Source organism: Dipteris shenzhenensis, chromosome 9 (genome assembly GCF_047967505.1).
Source record: "Dipteris shenzhenensis isolate YYH24624 ecotype China chromosome 9, Dip_SZ_1.0, whole genome shotgun sequence".
Lineage (NCBI taxonomy): Eukaryota > Viridiplantae > Streptophyta > Polypodiopsida > Gleicheniales > Dipteridaceae > Dipteris > Dipteris shenzhenensis.
Genome location: NC_141604.1, coordinates 22,800,835 through 22,814,592, shown reverse-complemented (window position 1 = coordinate 22,814,592; position 13,758 = coordinate 22,800,835). Strand labels below are relative to the sequence as shown.

The window sequence follows — 13,758 nt, the reverse complement described above, 5'->3', positions numbered from 1 at the left end:
ATGGTTGTAAAGAATTTGTCCACATGACATGGCAAGGACCTATGTTGTCAATGTGTCTGCAAGCATCTACTACCATGAATCTTTACTTTTGAAATGTCTAAATTACTTGTTAAATCAACGTGCATACCAAGGCACTTTGGTGCACCCTCTTGACTGCAACAAAGAAAAAATACAGAGCCATAAAACCAAATTATTCAGCCATTGATAATTACATACGGGACTCAACAGTTTCATTCATTACAACCAAATTATTCAGCCATTGAATATTACATACGGGACTCAATAGATTCATTCATTACAACTGTTACAATTCCAGGCCATGTAGATCTTCCTCTTGCACAGGAAGCATTGGGAGGCATTTCTACATCCCCCAAAAGCCTTACAAAGGACTTACTGGATTAGTTTTTCTCTAAATCTTTGTCCATTCTCCAAAATTTCAAGGTCAGAAGCTCGTCTTGTGGAGCATTTGTGCTCGTATTTGAATTAACATGTGTTTTGGACTCAATACAGAAGAGGCAATATCCATCTTCCACGAGTCCAGAATTATTGGCAAAGTCATGATTTTCAATCAATTGGAACGTCTCCTACTCCACTGTAAAAATTCAAAATTTTGTTAGATCTCCTTTGAGATTTTCTGCTGCTGTGTATCATACGCACAAGTAATTGGATATTTCAACCTTGGCATGGTTGTCTTAGAGAAAACAATCACACTGTTCTCCTTGTAAGTCACATGTGCATATGAGCAGGTCAAAGGCCACTTGACATACAAGTTTTGCCTCGCTGCAAGATTGCATGCTTTCACCTGTGACTCAAAATTGTCAGCATGAAGTTTTAGGCTCCTATGTACGACACAGAAGATTTCATGCTCATGGCCCAATGTTTTGTAAGCACCGTCCGGATTGTTGAGGATGTCTTGATGTGTCAAATACCTGACATGTCTTCTTCAGATTTCCAGACTATGTCCTTCAGTCCAATGGATAGCTCTTTTTGGAACTGTGCACAAATGGGGAAATTTTACAAACTAAGACCTCAAAAAGCTCCAAAGATGTTTTGTCATACTACTGTGTTTAGTTTGTGACATTATAATTTCAAGCAAGTAGGAAAAACACTTACATCGCGGTATTCCAATGTATCACCACTTGTTTTCCTCATGTCCACCATGAATAAAGATGGACCCACTTCCAGAACCTGATAGATCATACAACACAACAGCATCTTTGATTTGAGCAGGAAGGCTGAAGGAACAATCAACTTCAAGAGCAAATATATGAGAACCTTTCCCTTCATCTGTAACTATAGCTTAGGTTTGCATTCTGCTAATGTCAACCGTTGTGTAACATGGATTCTGATTACTCACTCTCTACTGTTAGCGTGCTTTGACAAAGTGCAATACCTCAGTTGCAACAGATAAGCGTCCCTTCCTGCCCGGCCTAGAGCTTTGCATCTTCATCTACAGCACAAATAAATGAAAAGAAGAGCCATCCTTGTCTCAGTAGCCACCAGAATATAATGCCCTTCACAAAACCTGCAGATAATATAAAATGCCCCTTTTTGTATCCCAAGAAAGCCATCGAAAAGTACAAACCTTATAATTTCTTTTCCTCACTCTATAGCCAAGAGTGCTTGCAAAATTCTCAATTTTGGCCATTATCTCTTTTGCAGGGTGCATTGATGTGAACTTCGTCTCACTCTTCCACACATCCTGGAAGAGAAATAAACATCTCTTAATTTCTGTCACAGGGTGGACAACATTAGAAAATATCTCTTCTACAATGGAGAGGTTGGTAGAGGTTACCTTCGTTTCTGTAAAGAGACCAGATAAATCCAGGCCCTGTGACAACATGGATATAATCTCGAAGGCATTCATCAGAACAGGTCTATTATCCTTGATGATGACATCCTGCAATAAACCCAGAGTCAAGGTATTTCCATCTTGGAAATGAACTCAAGGTATTCCCATCTTGGAGCCAAGAAACTTGAAATTCACAAAAGCCAACAGCAAGATTGAAGTTGTAGAAATCACCTCCGAGTTATCAAAAAATCCCTCAGCATCACAAAGACAAGTATCAATCTCTTCAACATTCGCTGCCAGACTATCACCAGTCTGGAACCACTCATCTTGACAGATGTCAGGAACAGTAATTCGCTGCCATAGACAAACAACTACAATTATATATAGAACCCAAGGCAGCTGTACAAGCTCAACTAGGTATCATATGGTGGAAACAGTCGTGGCTTACTGTTTTGGGATTGGGATCCAACAATCTTTTGATTAACTTCTGAGGTCCAAGTGGGAAGTCAGGTTGGAAGTGCAAATCAGCTGCATGAATCTGCAAATAAGGGAAACAGTCCCACCATTCTTTGGCATGGCTTCGGAGATAGCAAAAATAACGTTGCACAATGCACGGCCATTTATTTCATATCACAGACGGGCAGTTTCTTAGCTCTTCCATCAAATGAGCATAGGCTGCTAAAGCTTCACTTACCTTCTGATTTAGTGTACTAAGATTTGAGTCGTTGAAAGGAAGGAAGCCGGCCAAAAGTACATAAAGAATGACTCCACAGGACCAGAGATCTGCAGGTGCACCCTCATAGCCTTTTTCATCCATAACCTACAGATAAAAAATATGGAACTAGAGAAAGCAAATTATCTTTATGAAAGGTCCACAGTTTTAAAATGATAATCTTAAGCCCAGAATCAACAATGCTAGGATAATTTTCAAACCAACTTGGAGGAAAACATACCTCAGGGGCAACGTAATTGGGAGTTCCGCAAGTTGTGTGAAAAAGGCCATCTTCCTGTCCGATTTCAGAAATTGGTGAGAACATAATCTTTTAGTGGGTCGCTCACTGGATCGACAGTGTGTAACTGGGAAAATTTACCGATTGTTGCTTCGACAATGCGCTCAGTCCAAAGTCTGATATCTTCAGGTCTCCATTGGACGCCAAAAGTAAATTTTCAGGCTGATCATGCAGAACACCCAATACAGTTGTCAGGTGGCAGCAGATTGCGCATCTTTGCGAATAACTAGCAGGGGATCAATTAATGGATCCTATATGATATGAACGATCACGCTCAGCTGCTGGCCTACTTATTCTCGGCCGAAAGCCAGAGAACCGTTGCTTACGCACCTTCAGATCCCTATGATAAACTCCCCTGCTATGACAGTAATCCACTCCACGAATGAGCTGCTGGAAATATTTTCTGGCCTCGTCTTCCTCCAGTTTTCCCGATTCTACCTGGCGTCCCACCGTCCAGTACAAACAACGCAAGCAAATGTTCTATCACCCTTGAAAATTGAGAACCGAATCGATAGTGCAACAAAGCAAAGAAATAGAATCACATGAACCAGTGACAAAATTATAAGAGGCCTCACAATTCTATCAAACAACTCTCCCCCATCGGCGTATTCCAGAATTATGTAAACGTTCTTTTTGCTGGCTAACACCTGCAGGGGTTGACATAAGGATAAAAATTACAAAAGCTTAGAATCGCTCATATAATTTCATTAAATAGATGGATTTACCATTTCAACAATTTCTATGATTTGAAATAAGACAAGGGATTAGAATCGCACATATAGTTTCATTATTATTATATGGATTTTCCCTTTTGTAGCAGAAAAGCCTCAAATGGACGGTCCCTTTTTCCTTGGTCAATCAAGAAGGATTCAGGAATGCCAGAATCGACGTAAACACAGAATCGCATATGGCGAACCACCCTCGTTACCGTGTGAATCTCGTTACCTATTGAGACTATTCTCTTCGTGTAAACCACATTTCCGTGCATGTTTATCCTCAAGCGTGGAAACGGGATATAATGACCTAACAGCAGTGCAATTTAGCAACAGGCACTCGTTCCAGTCCCCCGCGAAAAAGTACATGGAGTCCGGAATCAGGAGTTTTTGTTCTGGAGAGACAAATTGGAAACGAAATACAATTTGTAAATCCTAAAAGAGCCCCGACCCAAATTCAGAAGTGTGCCAGGTAGTCGGCAAATCTACATTCGCTTGTCAAAAGCTTGCGAGCGCATTGCAACGGAGGAGAGCTAGAAGTGAAAATCTGCTTACGAGGAAACTGCGGTTATGATCTCATCGACTGAACCGAGATTCTCAAACGATTTTCCGTGTGCGAAAACTTTCAACCGATTTTCAAACACCAATCGAATACTGCTCGCCTTCAAAACGCGGACGCTACTCAAACTGACATCACATTCTAGCAACGCCTACATTGTGCCGGGCATTCTCCCGCCGTTCGTTGTTTGTCTTCACTGAATCTCCTATAAGAGCAACCTCAGATTGGCAGAGGATTAACGGAGCTTTTGTGCCTCTCATTTCTCCTTAACTAGTCGGACATTTAGGAAAATGATACTTGGCGACATCGTTATTCAGTTATACGATCGTCACGACCTGTCCCATCTCTCAGGAAGATCTACTAGGGAATGCGAAGAGCAGCGGCAGCCCGGGCTCATGAGGCAGGAAAACGTCATTGCTCACAGAGCGAAGCCTTGAAATCTCGTCACTCGCAGCTGCATGCGACGCTTCAGCAGCAGAATTCGCTACGCCGACGTGCAAACCATAAGATAATAGCTTTGTAAAGACTGAAGCGCTGGATGGAGAAAGAGAAAATCCAAACCTCTAAGAGCTGTACAACGTGCGGATGCTTTATCAGCTTCATGGTAGATATCTCTCGCTTAATCTGCACATCCAAATTAACAAAGGAACTCCTTAAAAGAGGAGCTCGGAGATGTATCACGGTGGCTCTTCCAGGGAAAAGCTTGCAAATATAATGAAGGCACGGGGATTGTAAGCTTATTCAAATGGTGTGAAGAAAGTTAAGCAAATGAAGAACGCATTTTCCTCGCAAAAATTTGAAGCAGCTGAAATCGTATAACCGAAACGAAGGGATTTTTCAGACGGATGACGAAAGGAGTTCGTGGGACGCTCACTACTTTGTCAGCGCGGCGGATTCTATCCTTCTCGATGATCTTAATAGCCACGGGCGCGCCGGATTCTTTGTGCTTGCCGAATTTCACTTTGGCGAAGCGACCTTCACCGAGGGTGCGACCGAGCTCGTACATGCCGACGCGAGGGCGGGAAGTCATGGCGGGGGAGCTGGAAGGAGCAAGAGGAGGAGGCGGGGGCAATGAGGAGGAGGAAGCTGAGAGGAGGAGAAGGAATGGGGGAAGAAGAAGCAGGGGGAAGAGGATCCATGGAGGAAGAGAAGCTTAGAAAGACATGATGAGGAAGGAGCTGACGAAAAGAGAGGAAAACAGAAAAAAGCTTATGAGAAGAACGTCGAAGAAGAAAGAAGCTTTACGTAAAGTTAGTGGTCGTCGTGGCCAAATTGGCCGCTAAAATAAAAGTCGATGATTTAGAGGCTTTTAAATCAAAGCACGCCTCTTCCTTTTGTCATAAACTAAAGGGCCAAATTTGGCTGAAACGACCAAACGGCCAAATTTGGCTTCTGTTTAGATCAAATTTTAGTGTCCTCTTTCATTTTCAGTTGCTTTTTAGAAGAGGTCCAAAAATTGCGCACACACACAAAAAATAAATAAATATAGATATATATATAATTTTGAATAGATCAAATGACTAAGCACACAGTGAGATCAGCCGTGAGACAACCCACAAATATATATATTTATATCCCCAAAGATCGAATGTCAATTATTATTCTGCAAATGAGAAAATAGATTTTAGCATGTGACCCCGACTCATCGCTTTTCCTTGGAAATGTTACGTAATAAAATCGGCGTGCAAAACGTCCCCCCCCGAGGCGCGCTTGCCGCCTCGTTGGCATTTAGTGCGCCACCTCCTCCCGAGTGTAGGCCCTACCCCCCCCCCCCACGCGACTCCGCCCTCCTTCAATGCCTTTTTCAACGAGCATTTTCCAACCCGCCGTCCTCTTCATTGAACCTCGCCTCCCCTTTTTAATTGCTTATCACTTCCAGCTTTTGCCAGTCAAGGTACCTTCCTTCGTTCATTTACTTCGCCCACCACGAATCCATCTCATCTCGTTCTTCGTATCTCTTCTTTTTTTTTTCCCCTTTTTCACAACAAGTCCGACTTTTTTAGAGATCGGGGCGAGGCCTTGGAGAAAAAAACAACGCCCCGATGCGAATTTGTCGAATTGGTGGTTTTTAGCATCTTTTAACCGGTCAAAATACAGGCAATGCTCGGAAATTAAACTCTAAAAGTTACTAGATATCGTGACATGTTTACCCAAAAAAAAAAAGCAAAAGGCATACCATAAAAATATGCAGCGAAGGTCAAGGGCACGTCCCCCTTTCCGACCAATTTTTGTGCAGGGTCTTGAGGTCTGGGATCGATCCCCCTCTTTTTGTTAATATATATATCTCTTTTTCTTAAAAAATATATATATATAAAAAGAAAAAAGATACATATATATATATGCATTCTTTTAAATAACTACCCCAGTGGTCACACCCAAAAACGTGACCATATATGAAAACTCAAAAAAAAAACATTGTGTGCATGCTTTAGCAAGCTTTTTTGGCCCTTCAGAATTTACTCACAATGCCAACAAGAGTTTGATCTTTTCTTCACTTGGGTTCAATATTGTGGACCCTAGACTCTATGGAAAGACAAAAATCATAGAGAGTTTGATCATTTTTTTACTTTGGTTCGATATTGGGGACTTTGGAGATTCTACTTTTTCCAAGTTTCACTACCTCTAGATGTCACTTCCAACAATTTTTCTATGATTGCCTATCTGTTAGTCAAATAGATTACTCTCTTTACTTGTCTTACACTAAAATTTTCTAAGGTTTTAGTTACATGTCCCCTCTTTGCAACTGCTTCTTGTAATATAAGCAGACATGGATTTTCACCAAAAGAGAGAGAGAGAGAGAGAGAGAGAGTCTCACAACAAAATTATTAGACTCACAAACCTCCTTATTCATGTCCTTTAATTTCTCGAGTTTTTCACATAATAGGTTACAAAACCCACAACCCCCCCCCCCCCCAAACTCCCCCCCAAAAAAAAAGTTTGTATAATTCAACAAAAAATATAAGATGGGCAAAATTATCGAGATTTTGTGGCATGAACAAAATTCTTAGATCGCATTCATACCCAAGTCCTTTGCAAACACTAGAGTCCACCCAAGCCACACTCTTCCATAAATGTGTGACTCTTGCTTCTAAGTACAGCCACATAAACTAGCCATGCATCACTTTGGTTGGGTTTAAATGGGCACAATAAACAAAAAAAAGCTGCTCTGGATGGGCATATCTACTACGACAGTAGAGTAACAGACTCTGATGCTAAAGTAAGTTGGGGGGAGATCAACAGCCATGCCTTCAACACACTGATGCCTATGGTGAACTTTAAGTTGAATGGCCTCCAATATGCACCTCATGAGCATATTTGCGGTGTAGCAACAATATTTGTTTTGTGGTTGCATTCATTAGCATCATGATAACGTTGGCTCTTTGAAAACAATTGTTGCGAGGCACTTTGATTGAACTAAGTGTATAGCATGTGTTTGCTACTGGGCTCCATGTGCATCCTTAGCTCTTTGTGGTCACCCACTAAGGATAATTTGATTAAATATATATGTCCTTGCCTCCACACCAATACTCGATGTGGAGACGTATTGTGTATGTCTGCTATTAGGCCTCCATGTGCATCCTTAGCTCTTTGTGGCAACCCACTAAGGATAATGTGATGAAATACATATGCCCTTGTCTCCACACATTGATTAAAGAGTTGAGCCACCTCATTGCAAATTCTTCAACACTTCTCTTCATTGGCACCCCTCATGAAGTCTCTTCCTATGATTTTACCATCTTTAGCCTCGCATTACAACATTGCTGCAAAGAAAGCACAATCTTAGCCTCGCTAGACAATGTCATTAGTCCATGGTTAGTGGTAGATATGGAAGGCTATGGCTAAATTAGTTGGGAGAAACAAGGCGACCAACCAAAGAAGACATTTGTGTTAACAAAATGGCAATAAATTAAAAAGAATACATCAGCAGATCATAATCAAATGTAGAGTGAAAAATACAACTACAAGACGTTGGCAATATTCAAACAAAAGAAGACAAGGTACCTATGTGAAATGATGAATTTTAAAATGCATGGCCTCTACTACCCACCTACATGAGCATGTGACTTGGCTCTACGAGAGAGGGGCAATGATTCCTAAAGTGTTGACAATCTGGTTTCATGGGGTGCCTTTTTTTTTTTGTGGGAAAGGGACTTCAAATTTGTATTAAAACAGAAAATAAGAAAAGAACAAACGTAACAAGAAAATCCGACTACCTTCTTGTACAAAGGCATGAGCATCTAGTCCCAAAATTAATATAGCCTATGATTTTGAAAGCTTCATGTCTCTGCCCAAAAAATTGGATTGCCCTCCATGTCATGTCTACTAGGTTGAAAACTCCCCATGAGCATTGACCTCATGGGGAGTTTTCATGCTTACATTAGGTACCTAAGTAATGTCTTGTACCCCATGTCATGCCAGAGTCTCACTCCCTCCATGTCATGTCTACTAGGTTGAGGATGGTGACCTTGTACCCCATGTCATGCCAGTGTCTCACTCCCTCCATCACACCATGGCTTGCTACATATGTGATGATGGGCATGCCATCTTGGTCTTGCTATGAATGACTATAGTTCAATTAAATCAAGTCAATTAACTCTTGAGTGTGATTGAGACTTGCATTGAACACGTTTAGTATGGCCTTGCATGCAATGGGCAAAAATCAAGCTACAATATAATCCAAACATCAACTAATGCCCAAAGAATTTTTTAAGGTATTAATGCCACATTATGCATTTATGCCCAAACACTTTCAAAGTATTTATGCCACATGCTCAAAAACCTTTAAGGTGTTTATGCTACACTGAGCATTTGCAATGTCAGCCTAGCCACACGCTACCATCAATGCATGGTTGGCGATGACTATGGAAGGCCATGGCCAAATTGGTTGAGTGAAACAAGGTGGGCAACCATATAAGATACACGTTCCAACATTGAAAACAACAAAGTGGCAATAGTTACACAGAAGAAGTCATGTCTGCCAATGGTGACAAATAGAAAGAAAGACAAGCTATAGTGCACCCAACTACAAATTAAGGGTGAGCCGTCTGTCAAACACAACCAAACGAAGAAGAAATTTCTTCAAATCTTAGAATCATAATCTTGAGTCAACCAAGCTACCTGCATACCTCAGGGGGAGTGGGGAGTATACCTCATAAACAGCATCTTAGTTAAAAGTGGGGTTCAATTTTTTAATTGGGGGGCATAATGCCTTTACATTCATGAATGAATTTAAAACTTACTTTACATTCATGAATGAATTTAAAACTTACTTATTGAATATAATAATTTTGGTAAGAGAAGGGAGCTTTAAATTCAACGTCCATACACATATTATATTTATGGAAATGTGTAAGCACTTATGTTAAAAAATGAACACTTTTAAAAATATGGGTTTTTAATTAGATGCTTGCTTGCACATTAATTTTAAAGAATGCCTTACACAACCCCCCCTTCCCCAACCTCGACCCCACCCCTGGACCTCCCCCCTCATCCTTGAATGGACACAATACGGCATTGTTATCTTGCAAACTTACAATCTTATTAACCATGAATTGCAAATTGAACCCCTACAAAACACCAAGGACCCAAATCACATATCTGCACATGCATAATTGGCAATACTAACAATTTGTATTCTTCAAGCATTTATTCACACAATTGTAACATAGTGGAGAATTTGTAAGTGTGGCTTGCATCCAAGTCAACCACAGGCCTCCTTATCTATATAGATAGGGGTTGTCTTCTTAGACAAAATGACTTTATTACATAATGCAATCATGTAAAAGTAGACGTCCCTAAGTCGCCTCTACACCTGCATTTATTGGCTGCTATAACAGGTTGAGGATAGAGGAGCCGCTCTTGGGAACTGATGGGTTAAAACAACCAAATCCTCGAATTTCTTTTGCCTCACTCTATCGTCTATTTACCTTTAAAGTAAGATTTAAATTTTGATTTACAAACTAGAGGGAGTTTCCTTCCACCCCCTCGCTTCCCCCCAACCCATAGTTCTGTTTACTCATACTTGTTCTGTCTAGTCAACTGTATGGTGAACATGGTCCTCAGGGGATTAAACTCACAAAATTTTAGTGTACCACGTGCATTCAAAATTAATTCAACTTTTAGGAAACTTTTAACAGGATTACAATAATAGGAGGGGTTTTTTAATTCAACTTTAGAAAAAAACCTGTTAGTTCATAAGTAAAGAGGGTGATTTTATTCGAGGGAAAATTTTAGTTTAGGGTTTTTAAAACATTGCTTGAACGTACGTGATACATAGGGTTTCTAGGTAGTGCCTTCCCCGAGGCATGGTCACCCTCACCATTCCATCCCATTACGTGGAATCCCATCCTCACTCTTTCAAGTCTCTACTCATGTCATCATGCATGGGAACTTTTTATTTCATTGTTGCACACAATAACCTATAAAGGTTGCAAAAATAAGCAAGGCCCCAAGGAAACTCCTTGTAGCCTTGAAAGCACTAGATAGTCACTCCAATTCCAAGCTCTTGCAAAAGGGCCCTCAATAAGAGAGATGCTCAAAATAAGTGGCCAATCAACATAGACCATAAATTATGTAAGGATCATAGAGTTGACCAATTTGTGTGCAGCCAAAATACTCCTAGCGATAGTGCATCAAAGACCACATGACTAAAATGATAAAAAGTGCATACAAAGATGACATCTTAAAGCGAATTGGTCCCCGTTGCCTAAAATCATTCACACCACCATCTCTAGAGGTTTTAAGGACCTTGTAAAGCATCTATAAATGTGCTTCAGCAATGATGCCCTCAAAGTGCCCAACGTTGCAAACCCTTTAACAATGAAGGCTCTCGATCTACCATTGGTAAGTTGCACTACGAGCTAAACAAAGCTCTATCTTTTTAGTTCTATTATGGGTAGCATAAGGCATACTCCCATAGGCACATATGCAATTATTGTGGCCTTTCCATGGGGCTTACATGGCTTATATTTCATGGAGATGTTCTAATGCCTATCTGAGCATTCAAGAGAGGCAATGATGTATTTTTCTCCTTTTTTAAAAGAGGGGAAATAAAATTCGTGCACATTGCAAATAAAGCCACCACAATTATGTTGGCAGATGTGAATTCCAATGATGTTTTTAATCCTTTTTAAAGGAGGGGCAACAAAATTCATGCACATTGAAAATAAAGCCTCCACATTTATTTTGGTGGATATGAATGCCAGCTCCATCCAAATGGCATCAGCAATATCATCTCTCACTTTCCCATCTTTCGAAACTCTCTAGCTCCATCCATATCCCAAAAAATATATAAATATTCATAGAGCAATAATATACAAAGTCCAAATATACCCAATACAATATACCATGAGTCTCTAGCTCCATCCATATCCAATGCATAAAGTCTAAATATACCCATTATAATAATATTTTGAAGTCTTTTGTATGAACCATCCATATAGGTAATCAAGAAATATATAATTGATTAGAAGAGGAGCTCACCCATGTGATGGGTTTCAAGAATGTTCCCTATCACATCAATATGCTTATATGATAATCATGTCACGTTTAAATATATAAACATTGATCTCATGAATTGTCCCATCCTTTTGACGTGTGAAAGATAAAAAAATAATAGGATTCTATGGCTCTAGAGTCCACATGGCTCATCCATGGCTCAAGTCTCCATATATAAAATTTGGAATGCCAAAAATGACCTTGAGATACTTGGGTTTATTGCCATCAAATCTAAACTAGCATTAGACAAAGTTAAGTCCACATTTGAGTTTGGCTATTACATTAACTCCAAATCCTTAGGAAAAGGCCAAAAAATAACTTTTCCTAAATAGTTTCATATGGTGACCTTCTCTTCCACTCATAGACCTTTTATGGATGCATATCTTTGTTTGAGACATATGTCATTAGAGTGCATTGCAAGTGCACCTCAAGGTCTCATTGCAAGTGCACCTCAAGGTCTCATTGCTTCTTGAGTTTTCACTTGGCCATGTGGTGTGGTCTACCCAAAGCTTTGTGTATGATGTGTGACAATCCCCCAAGTGGACGTGGAACAAAGAGTGGAATCCTTTCACTCTGCTAAAGTCCTAATGACATGGTGAGAAAAATGTTTCAATTGGAAAAACTATTTCCTTCTGTTAAATTTGGTAAAAATGTGGATTTATGTCATTTTCAGCCCTCAAATGCTTCACCAAGCTGTTTTTTCCACACAACCATTAACCTAAAGAGCTCACTTATTTTGTGGGGAAAACATGGGATAAAAAGATGGGGGACTACATGCCACCTTGGCATCGAGTTTCCCATTTATGATAAAACTACAACAATCTCATAAGTTTCGATATTTAACTCTAAGTAAAATGTAAGAGCATGTACAAAAACCTTTGCATGAAGTCATAGGTGTAGGTCACAATGAGCTACACAGGGTGATTGTTTCCACCAGTATTTTGGCACTGCAAAGTGAAGGTTACCTAAAATTATCAGGCCCCAATATTGTTACAATTGGATGTAAAAGCCCTGATTCAATGGGTTGCCTATTTACATGTTTAACATTTCCTCAGTTCGGGAATTCAACGCAAGGTTCTCTTTTTCTAAACATGGAAATGCACTCTAAGAGCACGGTCACATATGAGGCTTTCTTGGTTCATGGGCAATTCAAATCATCACGATCACACAGAAATTAAGTGGACAATGCTTCCCTTAATAAGTGCAATTGAGTGGTAGGGTAGGCAAGATGATCCCAACATCAATTGGGCTACTATCTCCATTGACAATAGCCAGTTGCACCAATGAGGGTGCAACAGGTGTAGGTCATAAGGGTATTAATAGCAACAAACTAGCAATTAGAGGAGGGGTGCTATTGTTAAAGTAATTCCATGATAGATACTTCTATAAGGGCATGTGTACATGAGGGTGGGAATGCGCCATTGCTTGCTGTGAGGGCTCAAATCTGATGCAATTGTGCTGCTCAAATTGGCACCTCCATTTTAGAGGGTGTAAATTTGAGCACTAGTGCTGTATTTCGACTCCAGCCAATCAGTAAAGACGACTGTCATTTGTCTCAGACCATTGCTTTGAATGCTACTCCAGCAATCTAAAACTCTGTTCGTTAATAAAAAATGGCCACTGCATCACTGCACCTCACATAACTTCTTGCAAGTTAGCAAATGGGGACCTATAGGTCAGCAGATGGTCCCTCAGATGCATTAAAGGCTTGAACAAATTTGTTCATGTGAAAAGATGGTCCCTCAAAGCACTGGTGTTGTATTTTGACTCCAGCAGCAACAGATGGTCCCTTAAACGCATTAAAGGCTTGAAGGAATTTGTTCACGTGAAAAGATGGTCCCTCAAAGCACTGGTGCTGTATTTCGACTCTAGCAACAAATGGTCCCTCAGATGCATTGCCGTATTTTGACTCCAGCTATTCAGTGATTGACATTTGTCTCAGACCATTGCTTTGGATGCTACTCCAGTAATCCAAAACTCTATTGAGCTAATAAAACTTGGCCAATGCATCACTGCACCTCACACAACCTCTTACAGGTTAGCAGATGGTCCCTTAGACAAATTAAAGGCTTGAAAGAGTTTGTTCACGCAAAAAGATGGTCCCTCAGAGCACTGGTGCTATATTTCAACTCCAGCCAATCAACGATTGACATTTGTCTCAGACCATTGCTTTGAATGTTGCTTCAG

General features: G+C 40.3%; 1 protein-coding gene across 1 annotated transcript; it reads right to left on the bottom strand.

Annotated features, from left to right (window-relative positions):
• Nucleotides 1–203: 203 nt before the first annotated feature.
• LOC147898384 (CBL-interacting protein kinase 32-like) lies at nucleotides 204–5,289 on the bottom strand. Its single transcript, XM_087378731.1, has 15 exons — nucleotides 4,949–5,289; nucleotides 4,636–4,698; nucleotides 3,378–3,449; nucleotides 3,133–3,240; nucleotides 2,884–2,964; nucleotides 2,746–2,799; nucleotides 2,487–2,612; nucleotides 2,241–2,330; nucleotides 2,024–2,146; nucleotides 1,796–1,900; nucleotides 1,586–1,702; nucleotides 1,394–1,450; nucleotides 1,114–1,188; nucleotides 930–993; nucleotides 204–802 (listed from the first exon to the last, which is right to left on the bottom strand). Exons 1-15 carry the CDS (start codon nucleotides 5,102–5,104, stop codon nucleotides 693–695), a joined length of 1,401 nt encoding a protein of 466 aa, XP_087234857.1. The 5' UTR covers nucleotides 5,105–5,289; the 3' UTR covers nucleotides 204–692.
• Between the last annotated feature and the right edge of the window lie 8,469 nt (nucleotides 5,290–13,758).